Consider the following 27,415-nt stretch of genomic DNA (forward strand, 5'->3'; position numbering starts at 1 on the left):
GGTAGCGCATTAGAAATGTTAAATAGTAGTAGTAGTAAAAAGGTGCGCTTGTAATGAAGGCAATATTCACATAGACATGTCTTTATAAAAGAGGGTCCTGGATTAATCCCCACTTGTGCACACTTGATCCTGCTCTGACACAGGTGTGACTTCCTTTAAGTACATAATACTGGGACAGACCGAAGGTCCATCAAGCCCAGCATCCTGTTTCCAACAGTGACCAATCCAGGTCACAAGTACCTGGCAAGATCCCAAAAAAGTACAATATAATTTATGCTGCTTATCCTAGAAATAAGCAGTGGATTTTCCCCTAGTCCATTTTAATAATGGGCTATGGACGTTTCCTTTAGGAAGCCATCCAAACCTTTTTTAAACACCGCTAAGCTAACCGCTTGTACTACATTCTCTGGCAATGAATTCCAGAGTTTCATTGCACATTGAGTGAAGAAATATTTTCGCTGATTCATTTTAAATGTACTACTTTGTAGCTTCATCGTGTGCCCCCTAGTCCTAGTATTTTTGGAAAGAGTAAACAAGCGATTCACGTCTACCCATTCCAGTTCACTCATTATTTTACAGACCTCTATCATATCTCCCCTCAGCAGTCTTTTCTCCAAGCCAAAGAGCCCTAGCCGCTTCAGCCTTTCCGCATTGCTTCTGCACAATTACCTTACAGTGCTGCCCCAGCTCTGTCCATAATACATCCCCAGGATCACTTTACAAGCAGAGAATACTTTATATAACTACCCCTTTAACCTACATTTGTGAGAAGAAACATTAACTTTATTTTTGGATGAACAAAACAAAATCCTATTTATTTGCTGTAGTAAAATGACTATAACTAGAAACTGAAAACAGATACTTTTGGGAGAAAATGTTTATTATAATTACTGTTGTATTTCTCTTCATATAATTCATGTTCACTTTTCAATTTAAATTGCAAAGGATGCTTAACCACAATAGTAGGTATCCATTCAGCCTGGTCTCTAGCAATGCTAGCATCAGAAGAAATAGATAAAAAGGAACAGCTACAAAAACTCACCTGCCATTTGAAGTTTCAAAACTCCCTAGATCTTTCTGATCTCTGCGGCAACTGCCTACTGTAGTCTGCCTCTGCCGGCTCCTGAGACCCGTTTCATTGTCACTGAAGTAACCTTTCACCAGTGGCCTCTTGCCAGAGTCTGTCTCACACCCATTCAACGTTTCAAGACCAGATCCAGCCTCTCTGCTTTCTTGCTGAAATGCATTGCATTTGTTCTCGGAGGATGAAGTGGCATTTTCTGACAATTTGTATCCGTGAGAAATGAGGAGGTCTTCCACACTGAACATAGTGCCCCTTTTCACTCACAGCCATGCCAGATCAAACATCTGTGTAGCTGTATCTTTCCACTCTGAAAGAGAAAACACTGGGTTAGACCCAGAAATAAAATACTTTTGTCTGGCACTGGCAACATGTAGGTGATGTTACACATTTCTTTTTAATTAATAAGCTACTTTTCATTAAATATTTAGGGGTTTTTTTTGCCTGATTAAAAAAATATCTTGTGCTAATCTGATACATATTGATGTATAAAATAATAATTCTCTAAAGTTAGCAATGCCTAGTTAGACTATATTATATTCAGGCAGAGGACTGATGCTGACCTACTGCTGACTCTTCCTGGTTGATGTGAGAAGCTAATGGTCACTTCAACTTTAAATGTTCTGAGATGCGGTCATGGAAATTGTAGTCGGGTCTGGCTTACTGTTAAAGCTAATTTAAGAGGCAGCAAGCAGTCCCACATTAGAAAGTGGTGCCCTGTTCAAACAAACCTGGGGTATTGTTTTCATATATAAGGCACTGCTTATATGATCTTTTCACAATTTAGAACTGAAATTGCTATAAGATATCAAACCTGTTGAAATCATATGGCAAGGGATTTTTTCATTGCATTAATATAGGTTTGTACTGTATGGTTCTGAGTCCATTAAATCTAAGGGGCCCTTTTACAAAGGCTTGTAAGGGCCTACGCGCGTCCAGCGTGTGTCAAATCGGCATTACCGCCTGGGTACCGTGTGCCCCAGATGGTAATTCTGAATTTGGCGCCACTGAAAACACACGGTAGAAAATATTTTCTATTTTATACTGCATGGAGCTTACCCAGTGGTAAATGGCAGTGGGCATGCGCTGCATGCCTAACGCCTGGGTAGCGCGTGAGACCTTACCGCTAAATCAAAGGGTGGCGGTAAGGTCTCAGGCTGAAAATGGACGTATGCTGGTTTTTATTTTGCCACACATCCATTTTGCGGCCTCTTAAAAAAGGCTCTTTCTCCAGGACGTGATAAAAACTGTCTCGGCACACGCCCAAAAGACACGCTCGCACTGCTGCAGGCCACTTTTTGCCGTGGCTTAGTGAAAGGGCCCCTTACTTAGGTGCACCATGAAGTACATACTCACAAATATGACCACACTGCAATACAGATGTCCCACCATAGCTATACAAATGCTAAAGTTAAACAGGTACATATTTGAGTGATTAAAACATCCTGATTTCTGATTACGTCGAAAGGCACTTCAGTTGTTATCTAGACCTTTAAAACACCTTCTGTACCTCGAATCATGCACCTGAAGAGAGGAATACATTTGCTAGATTACAAACATGGAGAAGCATGATGACCTAATTGTAGGAGTTCCACCACATTGCATGAGTCAAGAATATGTGGGAATATGAGAACACAAGAGCACGATATGAGGTTGGCAGTGGTAAAGTCAGGAGTAACTTAAAGTATTTCTCAGCAGAAAGATTTATCTGCAAGGAATACTCTCCCTGTGCAGGTGACTGAATTAAAAAATGTTCTCATAATTGAAAAAGGAGGATCCTAAGCAGTGGGCATTAATGGGCAAAGTCTGCGCTCTGTACGTCTAGTAGCACTATAGAAATGATAAGTAGTAGTAGTAGTGGAGACTGAGCAGGAAAGAAAAATGGTCAGTCAGAGGCATAGAGAGAGCTCCTCAGCTTCTGAATTGGATATTCAAAGAGAGTTACTGGCTAGATTCTATAAATGGCGCCAAAAGCACTATTCTGTAAACCATGCTTAAAGTTAGGCGTAGTTTATAGAACAGCGCTTATGCCTGGGAATCGCACCTAACTTTAGGCATGGCCATTTGCACCAACTGAAATATGGTGCAAATGTACATGCCTACATTAGGTGCATATCCCCATTATTCTATAACAATGCGCATAAATGCTAGAAACGCCTCAGTTCCGCTCATGACCCTCCTATTTCCATGCCCCTTTTTAAAAATCACGAGTAAAATTTAGGCGTGGATCCTGCACCTAAACTTACTTGCGTATATCCCAATTAAATCTAATTAATGCCAATAATTGCTTGTTAAAAAGCTAATTATTGGCACTAATAAGCTTGTTATTTAATTAAATTTGCATGCACAATTTTTGGCGACTTGTACAGAATTAGGGGGGATATGCTTAACAGCAGGTGATATGTGAATAAACCCTCCACATTTTATAAAAATACACATGTATATGCATAGACTACACATAGACATTTACATCTTCTTCACAGCAGGTGTAAATATGTTGGCTGGCTTTTGTGAACTACTGGGGAGGTATGTGGGAGCCTATTTTCTAAAACCATATAGGCATCTTTTACAAACTGTGCTTAAAATTGCTGCTTTTTCGGACTTCTTGCTTAGGTGTCTTGTTAGAAAATCAAGCCCATAGATATTCATATGGCCCACAGTTAGTCATTCCCTGAACTGGGATTTTTTTTTTAAGTCCTTGTTTACCCACTATTTGCTAATGTTTGCATAAGGCTTTTTAAATTTAGGTTCTATATTAATAGGCGTTCCCAGATTCCGCTTGGTGTACGGAGACTGCAGAGGCTGGAACATGGGTTGTTATAGTATATTAGTTAGCCCATACTCCTTAGGGTTGGCAGTTGGCTCCAGGCTTGACTGACAGGGATGATCCAGTCTTAGGTTTCTCCCATTGAATGCTAGAACTCGTAGCTCTGATGTCCCAAATTGCATTCACTAAGAACAGCAAGACGAGATGTCCCTGCATGCAGTGGGGGTAAACCCAGTGGCGTAGGTAGGTGGGGCACCAGGGGAGTGGGCGCTCCCCCAAACGGAGTTCTGCCGGCGCCTATTTTTTTTCTCGTCGTGTTGCATTGAAAATGTGCGCCGGCAGTATTCCGCTCTCGCGCCGCTTTCGCTCCCCCTGCGCCGTCAACTTGGCTCCGCTTCTGGGTAAACCCAGGACTGGATCAAAGCAAATCTGGAGCTAACTGGCAATGTTCACGACTTCCTGCACTACCAAAGTTAGGGCCACAACTATTCTCCTTAATAAAAGCAACAGTTGTGAGAAAAGAGAGGAGAGGAGAAAGAGAAGTTCTATCTGTGGAGGAATGGCAGGGGGTGCCTAGCGGGCATGTAGAAAAGTTCCACAGAGCTCGGGGAAAAGGGTAGGAAGATGGGAGAAAAGACACAGAAGGAGGGATAGGAGAGAGAAGGTATGGGTAGTGTGGAGGGGGAATAAGATATGCAAGGAATGAAAGGAGAGAAAGGAGTGAGGTCCACTAAGTCTACTTTTTTAATACATAAATGGCCTTTGTGACTAGATAACTTTGAAATCCCTTCCATAGAGGCAGCAAGTCAGTTTTAAGGTGAAAGTAAATAAATGCAAGAGCAAAGGATCGACATATGATCATATTTGTTCAGTGTCCCTGCACCTCTGGTTGTATTTTCTGTTTCTGGGGACAGACCCTTCAGATCATGGCAATTACTCCTGCATGTGTAATGTTTCTAATCTGTGCTAAGATCAACAATGTCTCACACAGTTTGTTTTTCCAGGCCGCACTGGCTTTGTTTGCCAGTGACATCATCCTGGTAGTACATGTTACTTCCTGAGGATATGGACTATCACACCAATTTCCGCCTTACACACATTTAACCATTCAACTGCCAGACTGATGTGAAGAATGCTACAGAGGGGCCCTTTACAACAAATAGTTGAAATCATTAAACAACATCAAAATGTTTTTCCATTTTTTAAAAACTCTTTTTACTATCCTAAATAACACTACTTGATATACACATACCAGTCAGAGAAAGAAAAGCATCTGAACAGAATTTATAACATGCAATTTATTGTCTTGCCTGTACCAGAAGGATGAGTGATTTATATTAATTGAAATATCTTAAACTACTTAAATGACTTGATAACTATTGAAATATACCACTTAAAGACAACAAAGTGGAGATGCTTTATCATGCTGGGGTAAGGTTTCAAAGACTTAAATGCCTTTTATATTGGCAAAAGTAGACTTAATTCATGTAAAAACAGCTCTATCCAGCTAGGCTGACTTTAGCCACCAGAAATTGCATTTTTACTTTAGGCCACTTTCGGTGACATTTGCAAGGAGTGGTCAGAAAGTATGTGTGTACATTTCAATTTCAGAAATATCTGAAGGAAATATATATGTTGCTAATGCACATGTTTTGCATCATTATATAACACCACATGTATGCATAGGTGCTTTCAACTATGCTTCAACTATAATGTATGTGAATCCCTTGTATTTGAAAATAGATTGGATTTTTCTGGGCAAAATGCTACATGCATCATTTCTAGTTAAGTACCTTCTTATAAATTTACCCTAATATGGGGCCTGTTTATCAGGGTGTGCTAAGTTTTGCACCTAAATCCTGGGATTCTATATATCATGCTGAAATTTCTGCACAGAAATCAAAGCGTATTCCATAACAATGTGCATAACTTAACAAGCACTGATAATTGGATGTTAACAAGCAATTAACAGCATTTATTTATTTAGATTTTGCTCACACCTTTTTCAGTAGTAGCTCAAGGTGAGTTACATTCAGGCACATTGGATATTTCTCTGTCCCAGGAGGACTCACAATCTAAGTTTGTACTTCAGGTAATGGAGGGTTAACTGACTTGCTCAAGATCACAAGGAGCAGCAGTGGGATTTGAACTGGCCACCTCTAGATTGCAAGGCCGGTGCTCTAACCACTAGGCCACTCCTCCACTCATGGCATCAATTTATGTGCACAACCCACTACACGTATTCTGCAAAGCAGTGTGTGTAAATTCTAATGCACGTTGCCGAAAAGGGGACATGACTATGGGCGTGGAATGGGTGGGTTGTGGGCATTCTGGAAAACTACATGCAGCGTTATAAAATACACCTGCTCTGCGCCTAACTTAGGCACCAGTATTTCCACCAACTTTTACTTGGCATATATGGCCATGTCTAGAGTTAGGCGCTGTCATGGGCGCTCAGCATATTCTATATACCACATGGAAATTTAGGCTTATTCCATAAAGTACGCCTAAATTAAGATGTACTGTAAAGAATACACTTAGGCAAATTTCATTTTGGTGTCAAATTTATAGGTGTGATATCAGGGCCGCTTTTACCAATGGGCCCTGCATATATGAGGCCCAGCTGCCCCGTTGCACGTTGGTAAATTTGTCCTTGAGTCCGAGCATGTCTCTCTCTCTCTCTTCTCTGCTCCTAGTCCTGCATCTCTCTCTCTCTTTCTTCCACCCGTTCTCTCCTGTCCTGCAGTTGTCATACTTCTCTGGCACCGGCGATTAAGAAAGTCAACCTTCTACCGGTGTCAGGGCCTCTTCTCAGACACATCCCGCCTACTCTGCTGCAACTTCCTGTTTTCCGAATAGGCAGGAAGCGTCGGAGAAGAGGCCCCGACGCCAGTAGAAGGTTGACTTTCTTAATCGCTGGTACTGAATTATGACGATTGCAGGACGGGAGAGAGCGGGTAGAAGAAAGAGAGAGAGATGCAGGACTCATGCAGGAAGGGGGAGAAGAAACTGAACATGGGGTAAATAAGGCCATAAAAAATAAATGCTAGACAAGGAGGGACAGGGACGCAGAGGGTCAATGGTGGATAGGGAGAGCAAGGAGGTTTGATTAATCAAATCTCATTGCGGGAGAGGGTAGGGACAATGGAATATAGAGGGAGTGCTGGAAAGGAGGGAGTAGGGACACTATTGAAAAGGAGGGGGAGATGGGGATATAGGGACACTACTGGAAAGGAGGGAGGAGATGGGGAGATAGGGACTCTACCGGAAAGGGGAGAGATGGGGACACTACTGGAAAGGGGGGGGGGGGGAAATAGGGACACTACTGGAAAGTGGAGGAGTGGCCTAGTGGCCTAGTGGTTAGGGTGGTGGACTTTGGTCCTGGGGAACTGAGGAACTGAGTTTGATTCCCACTTCAGGCACAGGCAGCTCCTTGTGACTCTGGGCAAGTCACTTAACCCTCCATTGCCCCATGTAAGCCGCATTGAGCCTGCCATGAGTGGGAAAGCGCGGGGTACAAATGTAACAAAAAAAGGGGGGAGGAGTTGGGGAGATAAGGACACTACTGGAAAGGAGGTGGGAGATGGGGAGACAGGAACACTACTGGAAAGGAGGGGGAGATAGGGACACTACTGGAAAGGGGGGGATGGGAGAGGGGGGATGGGAGACAATGCTTGAAGAGCGGTGAGATAGGGACATAGAGGGACAATGCCAAAAAGGTGGGGAGATGGTGGACAATGGACAGAATGCTGGAAAAAACGGAGAAATTGGGATACTGGGAGGGCAGATGCCAGAAAATGGGGGGAGATGGAGAGACTGGCAGAGCAGTTGCTGGAAAAGTGGGGAGATGGAGACACTGGGAGGGCAGATGATAGAAAAGGGGGAGATGCTGAAAAAGGGAGAGATGGGGACACTGGGAGGGCAGATGCTAAACTCAAGGGTAGGATAGGGACAGGGACACAGAAGGGAGATGCTACACAGGACAAATAAGACTGCAGACAGAAAAATGGTGGACATGGAGACAGAAGAAATGTCAGATGGACAGGAGACCATACAAAGACAGATGAAACAGAGAAAAACAGGAAAGACACAGCTGCCAAAGGACATGGAATAATAAATTGTTCAGACAACAAAGGTAAAAAAATATATATTTGTTATTTTGAATTTCATAGTAATTGGAATATGACAGTTTTCGAAATGCATATCTCTGATACCTTGCAATTCAGTTTGTATTTCTTTTGTTGAATGTACGTGCAGAGTCTGATTTGAGGTTTCAATTTTTTTTTTTTGCGTTCATATCGAGTACTGATGTGTGGTCCCTTGTTACACATTGGATGAGAGTCTGTCTGTAATTTGAGCTTGTGATCAAGGTGCAGTATTCTGCTAGCATGCTTTTTATGTGTAGAGATCTGTAGCAGTCCTGTTTTGTTTTGGGGTTTTTTCCCCCCACTAGGTGGTCTACTGAAATTCTAGGGACTGATGTAATATTGATAGTGCTGCCATTTCATGGATGTTTGTTCTTTGAGTCCTGGGAGTTAGTGCTCTTATGGTATCTGAGTGTGTTTATGCACAAGTTTGTACATAGTGTTTGCCCAGGGCCCATCCATAAAAGTTTGCCCAGGGCCCCTTAGGTGGTTAAAAGCGGCCCTGTGTGATATATAGAATCTAGTCCAAAATGTGTTAACAAAGTTAAGGTGTATTAGCTACAAACAGGGGCGTAGCTACGTGGGGCCATGGGGGCATGGGCCCCCATAGATTTGGTCCTGGCCCCCCTGCCGCAAACCCCTTCGAACCCCTTCCTGCCGCCAACCCTCCCCCGCCGCCGTCGCCATTGGGTACCTTTGCTGGCGGGGGTCCCCAACCCCTGTCAGCCGAAGTCCTCTTCTTCCAAACTTGTGCTAAAATGTGTTGGGTGCCTACACAGCTTAGTGATCATGGGCAAGTCACTTAACCCTCCATTGCCTCAGGTAAAAACAGATTGTGAGCCCTCCTGGGACAGAGAAATATCCAGTGTACCTGAATGTAACTCACCTTGAGCTACTACTGAAAAAGGTGTGAGCAAGTCTAAATAAATAAAATAAACTGAAACCAGGTGTAAATCCCAGTACTATAACACTGTGCATTTTAAGGGAATGCCCCTGAATCGCCCATACCCCTCCCATGGCCAGGCCCCCTTTGCAAATTCACATGGAAACACTCAAGCGCTATTATCTAAATGGGCCCATAAGTGTGTTTTTGTTTGGAGTTGCAGTTTCTGCCCCGTTTTGGCACCTTGCATCCATTAGAAAGTTTTTCCATGCTGGAGATTCAGCAAGGAAGCAGTGCCTAACATTTGGCGTCATATAAAAATTCCTCCGTTAATGTGGTAATTAGTGCGTGCTAACACTCAAAGAACTGCATTAATCAGGGGTCCTTTTACTAAGGTGCGCCGAAAAATGGGCTGCATTACTGTAGGTGCGTGTTTTGGACACACGCAGATCCATTTTTCAGCACACCTGTAACAAAAGGCCTTTTAAAAATGTTTGCCGAAAATGAATGTGTGGCAAAATAAAAATTGCCGCACGCCCATTTTGGGTCTGAGACCGTACCGCCAGCCATTGACTTAGTGGTATGGTCTCACACATTAACTAGGCAGTAATCGTTTACAACTGTACAATGACGATTGCTGCCCAGATTCTGCCGCGTGCGTCAAAAAGGAAATTACCGCAAGGACCACACGGTAGCTGTGTGGTAAGTCCAAATTGACACAAGTTGGGCGCACATAGGTGCTTACGTGGCTTAGTGAAAGGGCCCCTCATTAAAATGGCACTACGCTGTTAACACATGTTGAAAGCCTCATTATACACCTAGGGGCCTATTCACCAAATGACATTAGCTAACAGTTAACGCAAGCTTCATGCTAACAGTTAACATGCTGCACTAACAATTGGTGTATGTTCATTTCTGCATTCAAGTGGAAGAGGAATGACAGGAATAAGGACAGCACTTTTCAGTTAACGCAGGGGTGATTACCGCCCATTAACATGACAAATACAACAGCGTAACTAACACCACATTAAAGGTGCAGCAACTTGCGAAGAAATGCAAAGTGATGCACTTAAGGAATAGAAATCCACGGGAGACGTATGTGTTAGGCGTGGAGAGTCTGATAGGTACGGGTGGAGAGAGGGATCTTGGGGTGATAGTATCTGAGGATTTGAAGGCGACGAAACAGTGTGACAAGGTGGTGGCCGTAGCTAGAAGGTTGTTAGGCTGTATAGAGAGAGGTGTGACCAGCAGAAGAAAGGGGGTGTTGATGCCCCTGTAAAAGTCATTGGTGAGGCCCCACCTGGAGTATTGTGTTCAGTTTTGGAAGCCGTATCTTGTTAAGGATGTAAAAAGAATTGAAGCGGTACAAGGAAAAGCTACGAGAATGGTATGGGATTTCCTCTGGAGGAAAGGAGAAACAGGGGTGATATGATACAGACGTTCAAATATTTGAAAGGTATTAATCCGCAAACGAACCTTTTCCGGAGATGGGAAGATGGTAGAATGAGAGGACATGAAATGAGATTAAAGGGGGGCAGACTCAAGAAAAATGTCAGGAAGTATTTTTTCACGGAGAGAGGTGGTGGAAGTGAAAACGGTAACGGAATGCAAACATGCGTGGGATAAGCATAAAGGAATCCTGTGCTGAAGGAATGGATCCTCAGGAGCTTAGTCAAGATCGGGAGGCGGGGCTGGTGGTTGGGAGGCAGGGATAGTGCTGGGCAAACTTATACGGTCTGTGCCATAGCCGGTGGTGGGAAGCGGGACTGGTGGTTGGGAGGCAGAGATAGTGCTGGACAGACTTGTACGGTCTGTGCCAGAGCCAGTGGTTGGGAGGAGGGGCTGATGGTTGGGAGGCGGGGATAGTGCTGGGCAGACTTATACGGTCTGTGCCCTGAAGAGCACAGGTACAAATCAAAGTAGGGTATACACAAAAAGCAGCAAATATGAGTTATTTTGTTGGGCAGACTGGATGGACCGTACAGGTCTTTTTCTGCCGTCATCTACTATGTTACTATGTTATCTCTTAAGCAATTACCCCCGGATTCTATATAGCGCTCCTAGAGATCCGCGCTGAAATTGGCATGGATTCTATAACAATGCGTGTAACTTAACAAGCTAATGAGCGCTGATAACAGCACTTAAGAAGCTGTAACAAGCACTAATTGGCACTGGTTAGAATTTAGGTGCACGATGTGCGCCAAACTTCTAATGTGTGCAGGCAAAAAGGGTGTGGTTTTGGGCAGGGAAATGGGCGTTTCATGGCCATTTTGAAATTTACATGCCTAGTTATAGAATATGGCCCAGTGCGCCGAAATCTATGTGCTGGGATTTACGCCACATTTTCATTGGTATAAATGGATGCACGTTGATTTAGGCGCTCCAATATCAACTAAGCACATACTATAATCGGTGCCTAAATCTAGGCATCAATTTTAGAATACGCTAAACGGGTAATTCTATATTAGGTGCCTATGTTAGGTGCGCAATTGGGAGACAGCTGTAGTTGAGCACCAAAACGGAGGTAAAACAGTAAGGGGTCCTTTTACCAAACCATGCTAAAAAGTAGCTGGTGCTGATGTCAGCATATGGGGTCTCCGTCCGCCATGGCCACTTTTAGCATGGCGGTAAAATAGCTGCCTTGGCATATTTTTCTGTAATGGCCACATGCTAATTTCCCTGTTAGCATGTGGCCATTACCATGGGAGCCCTTACCGTCACCTATTTAGGAGGTGGTAAGGGCTATTGTGCTACTCCCAAACTAATTGGGTAGTGCACGGTAATGTACCAGGCCTACTCTCTACCCATGGGTATGTTTCCTGCGCTGGAAAATAAAAAAAGATTAGCGCACGCTGAGTGTGACACTATGGGACACCTCAGTGCATCCCGCGGTAGTGCCCTTTTATCATGTGGTAAGCCCGCGTTAGGCCTACCGTGCCTGAGTAAAAGGGGCCCTTTCTGCACACAGGTGTTATTCAATAACTGGGTACCCAAGTATTCTTGCGTGTAATTGGAAAGTCAGCATTCCCATAGCAGGGGCATGGCCATTCCCACTTAGCGTGTACACAACTGCAGCATTTAGGCATGCCCATTTACATCAGCCATAGACACGGCATAAGTAGTCAGGCCTAAAGTTGGTCACCTAAATGTCAAATTACACTAGTATTGTATCACAGATTAGGCATACTAATGTGCTATTATAGAATACTTTATTGAAGTGACCCCTCAATGCACAACATAATACTGTGTATTTACTGAATCAGAAACAGCAGGAGCACCTCCAGCCTTTAACACATAGTAACATAGTAACATAGTAGATGACGGCAGAAAAAGACCTGCACGGTCCATCCAGTCTGCCCAACAAGATAAACTCATATGTGCTACTTTTTGTGTATACCTTACCTTGATTTGTATCTGTCATTTTCAGGGCACAGACCGTATAAGTCTGCCCAGTACTATCCCCGCCTCCCAACCACCAGCCCTGCCTCTGCTGTTTTCAGCATCCCTTTGCTCTTCTATTTGGAGGGAAAGCTACAGAGGTACACACGTTAGAAGAAGCTCGAGCGCTCTTGCTAGAGTTTGACCCTCCATCATCTATATCATGAAGACAGGCTCTTAATATCAAGACTGAAGCAGAGTGCTTGTTGCAACAGCGATGGACAAGGACCACACGTGGTAAAGGCCGCCTCACTAGGCAACAACCTGGAGTACAATTACCACCATGAATGGACACCTGACTTTCTTCTCTGGCGACAAAGGGAGAACTATATATTTGTAGAGATTTTTTTTAACACAGATGTTTTGTACTTGGTGCAGGTTACCTCTGCTAATTACTAGGGCTTCTAACATGGTTTATTAAATAAACCCCTGTACCCGCACATAAGTTACGCTTTATGATGTATTTACAGTCGTGCATCTGCTATTTTACCTGAACAACTAGTACGGGAAAGCGGAAACAAAAAGCGCAGGTTAAACTTGCTATTATGGTCCAGAAGAGTGAACTATACGTTGGAATTCAATGAACCAAATATACTAAAGCATTGTCTTAAGGAAATGCTTCTTACATGTGGCTCAATGTGCTCACCACAGGCGTGCCCTTTAATTCCTCTCACCGAATTATCCAGAGCATCATTAGAGCACGCAGACTGATGAATCTTGACATCAGCATCAAGGTCTAGACTTTGTGCAGTGCTCTGTTTTGCCAAGATCTTAAGCAGTGCGCTCTACCATTTGTTTTAAAGGAGACAGAAACGCTAGCCTGTTCATTAGACTCTACCTCTCCCTGGGACTGTGAATTTGTAAGAGCCTGAACACGCTTGTCTGTCTCTTATCCGTTCAAATGTGAAGAAAGCAAAATTTCTGTGGAAAAAAAAGGGTAACTGAATCATTGAGCCACTGTAATGAACAACATGGGTAAAACTGCCCAAAGAAAACCGCACGTGTGAAAAAAAAAGAAAAAGTTTGGCAAAGCTCATGCATAAAAGATACTTTCATATGGAGAAATGTGCACTAGAATATATATTATCGATACATAACCCTATTTATTCAATTTCAAAAAAGCTAAGACTTCTCTGCAAGAATAAGCTGGAGAAACAGCAGAAATGTGAGCTTTTAAAATATTAGTAGTGATTTCCAGACTCTATGACAGACGGGTTAACCAAGGAATGCAAATGTCGCCACTGAAGAGGGCTGGCATTCCACTCTGAAGAGGTAATTAGTTCCTAGATCTGCTGGCAGGACATTGTACATATTTCCTCAACAGACAACTTTGGGGTCTGGTACAATGATTTCATCCTTATTTAAAGTATTTTCTATTAAATCAGACGCAGACAGCTCAAAGAGACAAGCACAAGCCTCTAAATGCCATGTGCATTGCATGTTCCTTGCTTTCTAGGGTAGCTCAGATCTGCCAGGCCTTGCATGAGCTCAGGTTTCTTCTCCTTATCTACACATTCCACTTAAAAGATCTATGGGCAAAACTCTGAGATACCACACCAGATAAGCTCAGAGCTGGACCCTGTGCTATATGGCAGTAAGAAAGGATCTCAGGTTTGTAAAATTAGGAGCATTGCAATTTGCAATCCATCACACTGTCAAACTTTTTCAGGGAGATGGCACTTTGGGTTAGGGTCCATGATCAAAACAATTTTACACGTTAGTGTTTTGCTAATCACTGCAGACCGCGCAGCTCTTCAGACTAGGATTCAAGACAAAATGTAAACAATCACTTTTTGTCTCTGCTTTGTCCTTTCCTTGTGCACAATTGAGTGTGTCCTTTCTTTAACAATTATTCTCCTTGTGTGACATTAGGATATTCACCTCTGTACTTTCATGACTGTTTTTTGTTTCTTTCGTGCATATAGTGAAGAGAAGGGAAGGGATTTTGGATTTAGTTTGCCTTTTCCAGTAGTAGCTCAAGACCAGATACGTTCAGGTATAGTAAGGCTCACTAGGTGGCCTAGTTGTTAGAGAGTATCCCTAGCCAGTTCAAATCCCACTGCTACTCCTTGTGACCTTGGGCAAGTCACTTAACCCTCCACTGCCTCAGGTACAACCTTAGATAGTGATCCCTCCAGAGATAGGGAAATATCCAGTGTATCTGAATGTAACTCATCTTGAGCTATTATAGAAAAGGTATATGAGCAAAATCCAAATCAATCAATAAATACAAATTTTGAATCTGAGGCAATGAAGAGTTAAGTGACTTGCTCAAGATCTCGAGGAGTCACAGTAGAATTCGAACCTGGTCTCCCTCCCTGGTCGTCAGCCCACTGCTTTATCTATTTGGTTACTCCTTATAAAGTCTGCCTTTACACAGTCAGAATTAGTAAAGTTGAATTACAGAGGGAGGTTTCATCTTCCTGACCTATGAGCTGATGATCAGAAGCAAATGCAGGCGCTAGAGGCTATTAGCGCCATACTAACACCTGCGTTTGTTACCGCCCCATGATCAGAGCCCCCGAGCGTGTAAAACAATGCACTCGCAGGCTGTGACCGCAACTAGTATGCAAATGAATGCTAAACAGGGTTCTTAGCACAAGTGGCATGCAAATGCATGCTATATATATTCCTCCCCAATGATCAGTGGGCAGAGCGCCAAACATTAGCGTGCTGTCCGCGACAAACCCTATGCCAGCTTGGAGCTGGCGTGAGGGTTTGCAGACCATTGTGGAGAAATGGTGAGGACTATCCAGCATCCATTTGCATGCTAGCAGACCCCCCATTCCCCCTAGTACAGCCCCCGTAAGAGCATGAACCCCGACCCCCCCCCACCCCAAGCCAGTGACACACCTCTAGTCCCCCCAACCCCCCCCCCCGACACAAGTTCACAGGGGGCTGGAGATCTGATGGATCTCCAGCTCCCTAACCCCCTTGCATCCCCCCCAAAAGCCCTGGTGGCCAAGTGGACTGCAATTCTAGCCCCCCCCCCCCCAACCTGGTGATCTAGTGGCTGTCTTCCCCGCTGTCTTGTACCTTTGTTGGAGGAAGGAGGTAGTACACTCTCTCCTCTTCCAACGTAGCCTTGAAAATGGCAGCGCCCAGCCCTTATATGGTGTGAAGCCCAGCCCTGCGCAACCCAGAATAAACTGGTCAGGGCTGGGTGCCGTGAACTTGTGTCGGGGGGGGGGGGGGGGGGTCAGAGGGACTGGAGGTCTGCCAGACCCTCAGCCCCTGTGTCGCTGGCTTGATGTGGGGGTTTGGTGGAGGCACTAGGCCTTGCTGTTTGGGGTCTGAACAACTAAGCATCATCCTCAGTAGTGGATTACCAACAACCTGGATCTTTTTTTCGTTGTTAAGGAGCTGTCAAGGAGTCCCGAGTTTACAGCAATCAGATAAGTGACTTTTGGACTGTTGGAATTAACAAAAGAACGGGCTCGTAGTTAAGTGATTGGAATACCCGTTGTATAAATATAAAAATTCTTCTATTTGAAATATATGTACAATTAGGGGTTATAGGTCCAGGTAGTTATGAAGGAGTACCAGTGGGGAGCATGCATTTGAAATAGGGGAGTTGCACTTTTTGGACTCTTTGGTTAGTTAGTGTAGGGGGTTGGGAGTTTTTAGACCATCCGGTTTTCTCAAATCAGCTTGAGTTTTTTCGGTTGGCTGTTTTTCTCCATTTCCCCTCACTTGAACCAATGATAGAAATTTATTCCTCAAATGGTGAACCAAGCTTCATTAGCAATGGGTTTCCATGAGGTGGTTTGAGGTTCTTTTGTGATTAACATATCAAAATCCCGATTGTGGATTTAAGAGTCTAAAAGAGTGACACACCTATTCATGTATTAAGATTTCTAAACCCTCCTTTAGTTATTAGTACTTATAAATATACTGTCATCTACCACATTTGCTTATTTCCGATCTGACGAAGAAGGGCAACCTTCAAAAGCTAATCAAGAAATGTATTAAGTTATGTCCAATAAAAAAGGTATCATCTTATTTTCTTTTCCATGTTTTATTTTGTTTGATTTCTATTGATAACCTTTAAGAGTGGACTAACACGGCTACCACACCTCTCTACTTAAGACTGTCCTAGAAATCCTAGTTGCTTTTCATAGGTGGTGTAGTTCTCCATATTATATTTTCCAATGGCAGTCTGAGTGTAGGTCCACATACCCCATATGTTAAGTGTACTGGACTACTGGATGCTCCAAAGAAGTAACTTTAATACTGAACTGACCCACCTTTCCCCTCATAGCTGGAACTAATGACTAAGCTTCCCGGGCACACCAAAATCACACAGCCTCTTGAAACAAAGCACAATAGTGAAGTTTTAGCAAATGAGATAACCCTTTCCACTTAAGAGGTGGAAAACATCTGTTAAAACCAAATAAACCAGTATAATGGGTTCAGGGAGAGACCCAGAGGATTTCAAAGGCAGGTTGGGTCAACAGTTTCTTTAACGAAAATTACAAGAGAGGAATTGTTTCATACTGAGTTCGCCAACCTCAAAATCCCTTGAGATTAATTAGGATGGACAGCGGCCAGATTCACTGATACAGAAAACTGGGGGGTGGAAAGTTTACTGCACTTACCACTGGTCTAAATCTTTAAAAAGACATTTGCAAAAATACAACAACAGAAATAAAAACAAGCTTGGTTGTCATTTGCCATGCAGGTCCTCTACCCATTCAGGAAGCTTCCTTTCCAAGTAGTGGTTGTTTAATTAAGCAGTGTGACAGAAAATATTTTCTCTTCCTTTCAAATAATAGACCTCTTGTTTTGCTTACATATCCTACTAGGTCATGATGACATACCAGCCAAATTATGTATCTGAACAGGGAACAATACACATCAGTGTAGTCTCTGCATAATAAAAGGTAGGCATGCAGCGAAAAATGAGCTGTATTCCAGCCAAAAGGTTCTTTCATCACAAAGAACATACTGTGCATTACTAGCACTTTCTCCTAATTCAAAATAGACAATTACAAATCACTTACTTAACAAGTGAAATTGAATATAAAAAAAATTCCTACAAAGGATAAATTTCCCAAAAGTTTCTGATCCTTTCTAATCTGTCAGCTCTGACATTCCCCTAAGACAACAGGCAGTGAGAACACCCAGACACCCAGAGGGGGTAGTTTAGTCCTATGTGATGACATGCCATTAAACTGACATTTTCCTGGTAAAGCAGCAACACTGGAGTCCTGAAAATATCAAAGCACTGGCCTGTTTGCGCTCTTGTTTCCCCTCATTGCTTTCACTCTGCACCTTTTCTCCCCCCCCCCCCCCCCCCCCCCCCACATACATTTTGTAAAACTGCCTTACTTTGAGTTGCTTGTCTTGTGTTTATACATTGTACTGATATTGTGTTACTTGCTTGGGCATTTGACACCCCAGTTTATTCAGCTATGTGAAGCCTGGAGTAGCTACACTGGAGGAAGTTTCTCAGATTTCAAATGCGCTGATCTGCCCAGGGCTGAAACATAAATCAGAGGAGAAAGACGTTTAAGAGGCATTTCAGCCTTACAGGTTCAAAAATTCAGTCCGGTACTTTTATAACATTAACACACAGATCCAAACACCTTCAAAAGGAGACTAGTACTTTGAATTTCCAAGCAAACAGGATACTAAAAACAGCAACTTACAGTCAAATGGGGTCCCGATGACTTTCACTGCAGTGCACAAGTCCATGTTTTCTACCTCTTTTGATTATTGGATGTTGTGATTAACACAGGCCGGGAGGGTGTGCCCAGCCTGTGGTGTTTGTTCTGGGCCAGTCCTCTTTTCTGGAAGCACCCAGTAGTATAAGCTTGAACATCGTGTGTGGCCCTGACCCGTTCTCAGAGAAAATAACATTTCCTTCACGAGTTATTCAAACGTTAGTGTATATAGTGTAATATTTCAGCTGTCTCGGCCATGATGTGGAATTATTTTAATTGCTAGGTAGGTTGAAATGCCACTTAGTAATCTAATGGGTTTGAACTGCTGAATGAACTGTAAAAGGCTAAAATTCCTGCCTTAAAGACTGTAGTCATTTCATTAGATTTTCCTCAGACTAGGGTTACCCTGGTCCTGCGTTCATTTCTCTTTGCAAAGGTATGGGGAGAGGGCAGTTCTGAAAGCTGAGCTTTATGTGTAAGATGCTTTATACTCATGGAAACAAATTTTTTTTTTCTTCATTTTCAGGGCAGGTCAACTGCACATGCTGTTTTATGATATGTGTAATCTTACTTTTGTGTTTAAACTCTCAGGTTAATATTTATTTTAAAAATAAGTACATAAGTAATGCCACACTGGGAAAAGACCAAGGGTCCATCGAGCCCAGCATCCTGTCCACGACAGCGGCCAATCCAGGCCAAGGGCACCTGGCAAGCTTCCCAAACGTACAAACATTCTATACATGTTATTCCCGGAATTGTGGATTTTTCCCAAGTCCATTTAGTAGTGGTTTATGGACTTGTCCTTTAGGAAGCCGTCTAACCCCTTTTTAAACTCTGCCAAGCTAACGGCCTTCACCACATTCTCCAGCAACGAATTCCAGAGTTTAATTATGTGTTGGGTGAAGAAATATTTTCTCCGATTTGTTTTAAATTTACTACACTGTATTTTCATTGCATGCCCCCTAGTCCTAGTATTTTTGGAAAGTGTGAACAGACACTTCACATCCACCTGTTCCACTCCACTCATTATTTTATATACCTCTATCATGTCTCCCCTCAGCTGTCTCTTCTCCAAGCTGAAAAGCCCTAGCCTCCTTAGTCATTCTTCATAGGGAAGTCGTCCCATCCCCGCTATCATTTTAGTCGCCCTTCGCTGCACCTTTTTCAATTCTACTATATCTTTCTTGCGATGCGGCGACCAGAATTGAACACAATACTCAAGGTGCGGTCGCACCATGGAGCGATACAATGGCATTACAACATCCTCACACCTGTTTTCCATACCTTTCGTAATAATATCCAACATTCTATTCGCTTTCCTAGCCGCAGCAGCACACTGAGCAGAAGGTTTCAGTGTATTATCGACGATGACACCTAGATCCCTTTCTTGGTCCGTAACTCCTAACGTGGAACCTTGCATGACGTAGCTATAATTCGGGTTCTTTTTTCCCACATGCATCACCTTGCACTTGCTCACATTAAACTGCCTACAACCACCTACAACCTAGGCAGTTTCCATAAAAACATACATAATAAAAGAGGAACAAATAAAACAAAAAGCACGATAGTACGCAATACACATTCCCTCAAATTCTATATATGGTGCCTTAAGTTGTATGCGCTAATTTGGACGCATGGCCAAATTGTGTGTACAACTTAATTGATTAAAAAGCCAATCAGCACCAGTAATTGCTACTTAACCAACAAGCAGCACTAATTGGCTTTAATTAGAATTAATGCACATAACTTTCTAGGTGCATTCTATAACGTGGTGCGTGTAAATTCCAATGCGCACAGTCAAAAAGGGGGCATGGCCTTGGGTGTGGAATGGGTTGGGTTTCGGCATTTCAAAAAACTATGCGCACTATTATAGAATATACTTGATCTGCACGTAGGCATATTCTATAAACTACACCTAACTTTAGGCATAATTTATAGGCTCATGCTAACCGTGTGGTTTTTCAGTGCCATATATAGAATTCCCCCTTTATACAATTCTTCATTCCCAAAGTCCACCACAAGGATATAGCTGCCCAGCAAGTACAGTAAAAACAAAGGGGCCCTTTTACTAAGCCACATAGGCGCCTACATGAGCCCAATGCGTGCCAATTTGTAACTACCACCCAGCTACCACATGGCTCGGGTGGTAATTTCATTTTTTACACACGTTAGAAAATTTATGGCGCACAGCGCTAACCGGGCGGTAATCAGCAGTGGTTAACGCGTCAGACTTTACCGCTAAGTCAATGGGTGGCGGTAAGGTCTCAGGCCCAATTTTTATTTTACCGCATGTCCATTTTTGGCCCCCACAAAAAAGGCCTTTTTTTGCAGGTGCACTGAAAATGGACCTGCCTGCATCTACACCAGCGCAGGTCATTTTTAGGCGCACCTTAGTAAAAGGACCCCAAATCAACTTAAATTTTAGAAAAATGTTGCCAGAAAGAGCTGTGTTTTTAAAAGTTTCTTTTAATTGTAAAATACTGCCACACAAACGCAGCTGCCCAGAGAGTGCATTTCATAAAGATACCCCTGCTACAGAAAAAGCAGACACTCTTTTCTCAACGTAATGTGCTTTTACCACCAAATCTAGAGCTAATCGCATAGCATTTTCAGATCTTAATGTCCTTCCTGATTGGTACATGTTCAAAACTTGTTTAAAGTAAAAAGGTGCATTGGAGTAAAGAGTCTAATGCACAAGCATTAATACCTTAGGGGCCCTTTTACTACAACGCGTAGGTGCCTACATATGTCCAATGTGTGTCAGTTTGCAACTGCCATTTGGCTACCGCGAGCCTCAGGCGATAATTCCATTTTTTTACATGCGTCTGATACGTGTGGCAGAAAATATTTTTTATTTTCTACCGCATGGTGCTAACTGGGCAGTAATCAACAGTGTACGCGTGCTGACAATTACCGCCCGGTTAACGCGGGAGACCTTACCGCTAAGTCAATGAGTGGCGGTAAGGTCTCAGGCCCAAAATGGATGCGTGCCAACTATTATTTTGTCACACGTCCATTTTTGGCCAAAAAAAGAACCTTTTTTGCAGGTACGCTGAAAAATGGACCTGTGTGCGTTCAATATACGCGTCTACACCAGCGTAGGCCACTTTTTTGCACACCTTAGTAAAAGGACCCCTTAGTCAGTACAGTCTCTGGTTTAAGTTAAAAGATAGTGCTGGCATTTAAATTGATCCATATATTCCACACCGCTATCCATTTATTTAGGCCTGCTATTCAGCAAGCCTAAACTACATATGTACTGGTCAATATTGAAAGATCACAGTTGGCATTTATTTTAAAAGGGTGGCTACAGTGTTTAAAAATATTCTGGGTGTTCAGTGCTGCTATCTGTAAAGCGATTCAGATAAGTTTAGGACAGCTATATAGCTGGATAGGGGGTTGATTCTTGTTGCTCTCTGGATAACTTCTTGCTCTGCTCACACTCCACTCTAGCACTATCCACATTCTGCCAGGGTGGTCTGGAAACTTATTCAGTGGCCCTATCTGCATATGGGGTAATTCTCTACAGATTGCCTAAAGTTAGATGTGGGATGAAGAGCGCTAAGGGGTGAATTCTATATATGGCATCAAAAAATGCACCATTCTGTTAAACTGCGCTTATAGTTAGGCATGGTTTATAGAATGGCACTTATTCCTGGGAATCGTGTCTAACTTTAGGCATGGCCATTTGCACCAACTGAAATGTGGTGCAAATGCACAAACCTAAATTAGGTACGTATCCACCTTCATTCTATAACAATGTGCGTAATGTAAGGAATGCCCCCGTTCTGTTCATGACCCTCCCATTTCTACACCCCCTTTTCAAACTCATGTGTAAAATTTAGGCACAGATCCCATGCCTAAATATACGTGTGTATATTTCCATTAAATCTGAACTAATGTGCGAAACACTGACCTTGAAAAGAATGATCTTAATCTTTTAAATTTCCTAAATGAGTTAAAGATGTTCGAGACTATTTTGGATATTTGGCAATCAAAAAAAAAGAAACTGATCAGTTAAGATCCCCAAGATTTTCATTGTTGAGTCCAAAGAATATTGGCATTAATTAGCTTATTATTCAATTGGGTGAATGCTGAAATTTGTGCTCATATGTTTTAGCAACTTTTACAGAATTTGGGAGTTTGAATTCTATATGGGCAATTACATGTGTCCACACTTATGCAACTATTTATTTATTTAGATTTTACTCACACCTTTTTCAGTAGTAGTTCAAGGTGAGTTACATTCAGTTACACTGGATATTTCTCAGTCCCAGGAGGGCTCACAATCTAAGTTTGTACCTGAGACAATGAAGGGTTAAGTGAATTGCCCAAGATCACAAGGAACAGCAGTGGGATTTGAACTAGCCACCTCTGGATTGGAAGACCGGTGCTCTAACCACTAGGCCACTCCTGCACTAGTTTCAGGTGTGAGCATTACGCTGGCTGGTGTAAATGCTTGCGTCTAACAACTGGAAGTTAGGCACGTAACTGAAAGTATTGTATATCCCATATGCCCTTGACACATCTATGCCCCTTCCAGGTTCACACCCACTACATATGACTTGAGACTACTTCTACTTCAGTAAACAGGTGAAAGCCTGGCTCTTCTCCCAAGCCTTTAATACATAGGGTGATTGACTGCACAGTCATTCTGCACTTGGACTAGCTTGCTACACACACTGTAACTTAGATCAGTTCCTTATATCTTGTTTAACTTTACAATGAACTTAGTTTAGCCCAGGGGCGTATCTGCGTGGGGCCACAGGGGCCTGGGCCCCCGCAGATTTTGCCCCGGACCCCCCTACCGCCGTTAACCCTCCCTCCCTCGCCTACCGCCGTCACCTACCCCGAGGTCCGCTTCCTCCGGCTTTTTAAAATATTGCTTCAGCTGGCGGGGGACCCCAACCCCCCCCGCCAGCCCAGCCGCGATCTTTAACTTTTTCATCCTCGTCGTGACGCGCGCTGTGAAAGCTGCATGCATCTTTAGATACAGTTGGATGGAGTCTGACGTCGCAGCACGTTGACGGCGGGGGGGGGGGGGTTGACGGCGGTAGGGGGGGCTATAATGTGCCCCCTCACTCTAGCCCCTGCCCCCCCTACCACCGAACCTCAGATACGCCCCTGGTTTAGCCACTCATCAATCTAACCCAACTGACTCTGTACCACCCGTCTTGTCCACGTCTTTATATCTGCGCTTGGCCCCTCAGCTGTATAGCAATCTGTATTGTAGAAAAGCATTAGTATCATAGCAATGTTATTTGAATGTTGTAATTGTGTGCTTATTAGATATTCCATCAGTATTATGCTGATATCGTATTAAATCTCTGTTATTTGAATTTCAGTGCTGTTAAATGTGTATATTTTAGATCCTGTTTCATGGCAGTTTTATTATTAGGTTTCAATTTGCTGTTTTCAAGTTTTCCTCTTTCATTGTATTTATGTTTATACTTGTTCAATTTACTGTTGTTATGCTGTTAACATAATTGTAAGTTTGAAGTTAAACTGTACCTACCGTATGCCGCCTTGGGTGAATCTCTTTATAAAGGCGGTTAATAAACCCAATGAATAAAATAAATAAACTAGCAGTTGCACGCTTTCAATTTTGAGAACACAACAACTAAGGACAGTTACAAAAGTAACTGCGACTTAATGCAAATTACTGCAAGTTAACACCAATAATAGTCAATTATTAGTTGTTAATGTCAATTAGCAGCTAATTAAGTAATAAAGAGGCCTTTTTACTAAGTGGCAGTAAGCACTAATGTGTGTTGACATGTTAAAAGGTACTATCATGGGATGTGTTCAGGCATTCCACCGTAGTTCTGGGATTGGCGTGCGCCAATTCCATGCTAAAAAATATATAAAATTTTTTGTGTGTGTGTGGGGGGGGATGTGTGTTTGGGGGCAGACAGTAGGCATGTCTTGCGCTAATCGGCTAATTCAGGCAAATCATTATGTACTGCCCATTAGCATGGGTTTAGCGTGTGAGCCCTTACCACCTACAAAATAGGTGGCAGCAAGGGCTCATGCAGTAATGGCCACACGCTAAGTGGATAATGCAAAAAAATAAATTGTGGCCATTTTACAGCAGCACTAAAAATGGCCTTAGAACACGGAAACTGATGCAATAAAAATAGCACAGGCCACTTTTTAGCACAGCTTTGTAAAAGTGCCTTTAAGTTATATGCATAACTAACACTTAAACTATGCGCCCTTGTTTATCAAATGTCGTTTGGTCTTCTACCTGATTATATGCAACCTTTGCTGCAATTACCACCACGCATTGCCCATCCTGCGTCAAGAAACTATCTACTGCTCCATTCTCTGAATTGTAAGAATCTCTGTTGTAAATCAATTCATGATGCCAGTTTCTCATACCAAGCTACTAAGCAATAGAATTTGCTCCCAAAGTCAATTAGGCATGTTTCTGATGAGCTAAAATTTTGTAAATTGTCAAAAGCATTTTTATTTAATGAATTCCTTGCCAATGTTGACCATTGTAATTCTCTTAGCTAGTTTGTTATTTTTAAATGAGTCATTCTGCTGTTATGAATTTATACCAATTATTGTCTTTTATTTATTAATTGATTGATTTATTAATTATGATATTTCTACCCCACATTTTCCCAAGAAAGTGCAGGTTCAATGCAGCTTACATAAAAAATTAAGAAGAAGCATTACAAGACAATTAATATTAATACAAGAATACAACTATTTAAAAAAATATTTTCATATTAGATGAACAGAGATCTAAATAAGTGGGATTTAAGTAAACTTCTGAATGACATATAATTGACTGAGTGTCTGATATACTTGGGTAATGAGTTCCAGAGTTTGGTACTTTGGTAAGAAAAATTAGCATTATGGATAATATTGTAGGTTAAGTTTTTACAACTTGGGAAATGTCATATGAGATATTCTCAGAGAGGGTCTTTTACTAAGGCGTGCTCACGTTTTTGGTGCGCGCTAAAATTGTGGGTACGCTAAACGTTAGAGATGCCAATGCATTCCTATGGGCATCTCTAACGTTTAGTGCGCCCATAATTTTAGTGCGTGTGAAAAATGTGAGCGCGCCTTAGTAAAAGACGCCCTAAATGAGAGGTGGCATTTTGTGGTGATAAGTTAATGAGATCTATCATATAAGATGGTAATATACCATAAAGAAACTGATGAACAAGAACACAAATTCTTTCATTGATAGGTAACCACCGTAGATCCTTAAGAAGAGGAAATGCTTTAACGTAACGCGGTGATCTATATAAAAGGCAGGCAGCCGTGTTTTGTGCAGTTTGTAGTTTTCTTAGGAATCAAACAAAATAAAACATGGAAAAGAAAATAAGATGATACCTTTTTATTGGACATAACTTAATACATTTCTTGATTAGCTTTCGAAGGTTGCCCTTCTTTGTCAGATCAGAAATAAGCAAATGTGGTAGCAGGTAGTATAAATAAGAGAAACATCAAAGCATTACTTTGACAGTCTGACAGAGTGGAAGGGTGGGGGTATGCATGGGGACATCAAAGCATTTCATTGATATTCTAACAGAATGGGTGTTGGTAGGTGAGAGGAGGGTAATAAACAGAGAAATAAACAGAGAAATACAGCTTATGGTTTATAATGGGTTAGAAAACCCAGATCCTTATTAAGTCCTGTTTGTTGTGTGTCAAAATATTCAATCATTCTTATTTCAAAGGTCTTACGATCCTGTATTGTTTTAAAATTACCTTTCAGTATTCTTACTGTGAAATCACTGGTGCAGTGTTCTGGTCTTGTGAAGTGTTGGCTCACAGGGGTGGGGGCTTGACTGGCACCGGCTATTTTCATGTGATGTCTGTGCAGATTGAATCTTGTCTTAAGCACCTGGCCTGTTTCTCCAATATAGCATCCTTCGTTACATTTTTTACACTGAATGATATATACCACATTGGAAGATGAGCATGTAAAATAGTCCTTTATGTTGAATATTTTTCCTTTGTGAATGACTGTGGGGTCTTGTGAAATGTTTTGGCATAGTTTGCAGCTGGCTGTGTTACACGAAAACGTGCCCTTTTCTTTTTCCGTCTGTGTTGGAAGTTTACTTCTGATCAGCTTGTGTTTTAAATTTGGTGGCTGTCGGAAGGCCAGCACTGGTGGGGATGGGAATATCTCTTTCAGTAATTCATCTTCCTGGAGTAGCGGCTGTAGGTCTCTTATGATTTTCCTCAATTTCTCCAGCTCTGGGTTGTATGTCACTACAAGGGGAATTCTGTCTGTGGCTTTTTTTTCTTTGTACTGTAGCAGATTTTCCCTGGGTGTTTTGAGGGAGGAGGCAATATTCTTGGAGATTATTTTGAGGTTGTAGCCTTTCTGTTTGAAGGATGCAGTCGGGGTTTCAAGGTGTCTGTCTCTATCCTCTGGGTCTGAGCAGATAAGGTGGTATCTTGTGGCTTGGCTGTAAATAATGGATCTTTTTGTATGTGAAGGGTGGAAGCTGGAGTTGTGGAGGTAGCTGCATCTGTCTGTGGGTTTCTTGTATATAGATGTTTGTATACAGCCATCACTGATTGAGACTGTGGTGTCCAAAAAATTGACTTTTGCTGGGGAGTAGTCAATTTTGAATCTGATTGTAGGATGGTATGTATTGAAGGAATAGTAAAATTGTTTCAGAGTTTCTTCCCCCTCCGTCCAAATCATAAAAATGTAATCGATGTACCGGTAGTGTTTTAGAGGTTTGGTCTGGTATGTATTCAGAAATGTCTCTTCCAGATCAGCCATAAAAAGGTTGGCATATTGGGGGTGCTGTCCTGTTTGATTTCTATTGATAACCTTTAAGGGTGGACTAACACGGCTACCACACCTCTCTACTTAGTTTTCTTAGGAGACTCTGCTTAATACTTGCATAAACTGAATTGCAGTAGTCAAATTTGGTTACGACTAACGACTGAACTAAAGTGCGAAACACTGAGTTTGAAAAGAATGATCTTAATCTTTTAAGTTTCCACAATGAATAAAATACATTTGAGACTACTTTGGAAATTTAGCAATCAAAAACTGAGCAAAACAGTGACCAGGGCAAGGATTGCTTTAGCATTTCTCCTCTACTACTACTTAACATTTCTAGAGCGCTACTAGGGTTACGCAGCGCTGTACAAATTAACAAAGAAGGACGGTCCCTGCTCAAAGGAGCTTGCAATCTAAAGGACGAAATGTCAAGTTGGGGTAGTCTAGTTTTCCTGAGTAGAGGTGTAGTGGTTAGGTGCCAAAGGCGACATTGAAGAGGTGGGCTTTGAGCAATGATTTGAAGATGAGCAGGGAGGGGGCCTGGCGTATGGGCTCAGGGAGTTTGTTCCAAGCATGGGGTGAGGCGAGGCAGAAAGGACGGAGCCTGGAGTTGGCGGTGGTGGAGAAGGGTACTGAAAGGAGGGATCTGTCTTGAGAGCGGAGGTTACGGG

At 42.5% G+C, this 27,415-nt stretch overlaps 1 protein-coding gene across 5 annotated transcripts in view; it reads right to left on the bottom strand.

Annotated features, from left to right (window-relative positions):
- JCAD (junctional cadherin 5 associated) overlaps positions 1–27,415 on the bottom strand; it is a 235,912-nt gene that overhangs the window by 59,442 nt on the left and 149,055 nt on the right. For 2 of the 5 annotated variants that reach the window (XR_003941750.1, XM_030199263.1), the window contains exons 1-3: positions 17,966–18,008; positions 17,646–17,796; positions 1,043–1,391 (exon numbers count right to left, since the gene is read on the bottom strand). Coding sequence is in view for 4 of the 5 variants with exons in the window: in XM_030199263.1 (XP_030055123.1) it covers positions 1,043–1,329 (287 nt within the window). In the remaining variant the exon portion in view is untranslated. Of the gene's footprint in view, positions 1–1,042; positions 1,392–17,645; positions 17,797–17,965; positions 18,015–27,415 lie in introns of those variants that run through there. The other 3 variants (XM_030199266.1, XM_030199264.1, XM_030199265.1) reach the window with 2 other exon arrangements.

The sequence above is a fragment of the Microcaecilia unicolor genome, chromosome 1 (genome assembly GCF_901765095.1).
Source record: "Microcaecilia unicolor chromosome 1, aMicUni1.1, whole genome shotgun sequence".
NCBI classification, from domain to species: domain Eukaryota; kingdom Metazoa; phylum Chordata; class Amphibia; order Gymnophiona; family Siphonopidae; genus Microcaecilia; species Microcaecilia unicolor.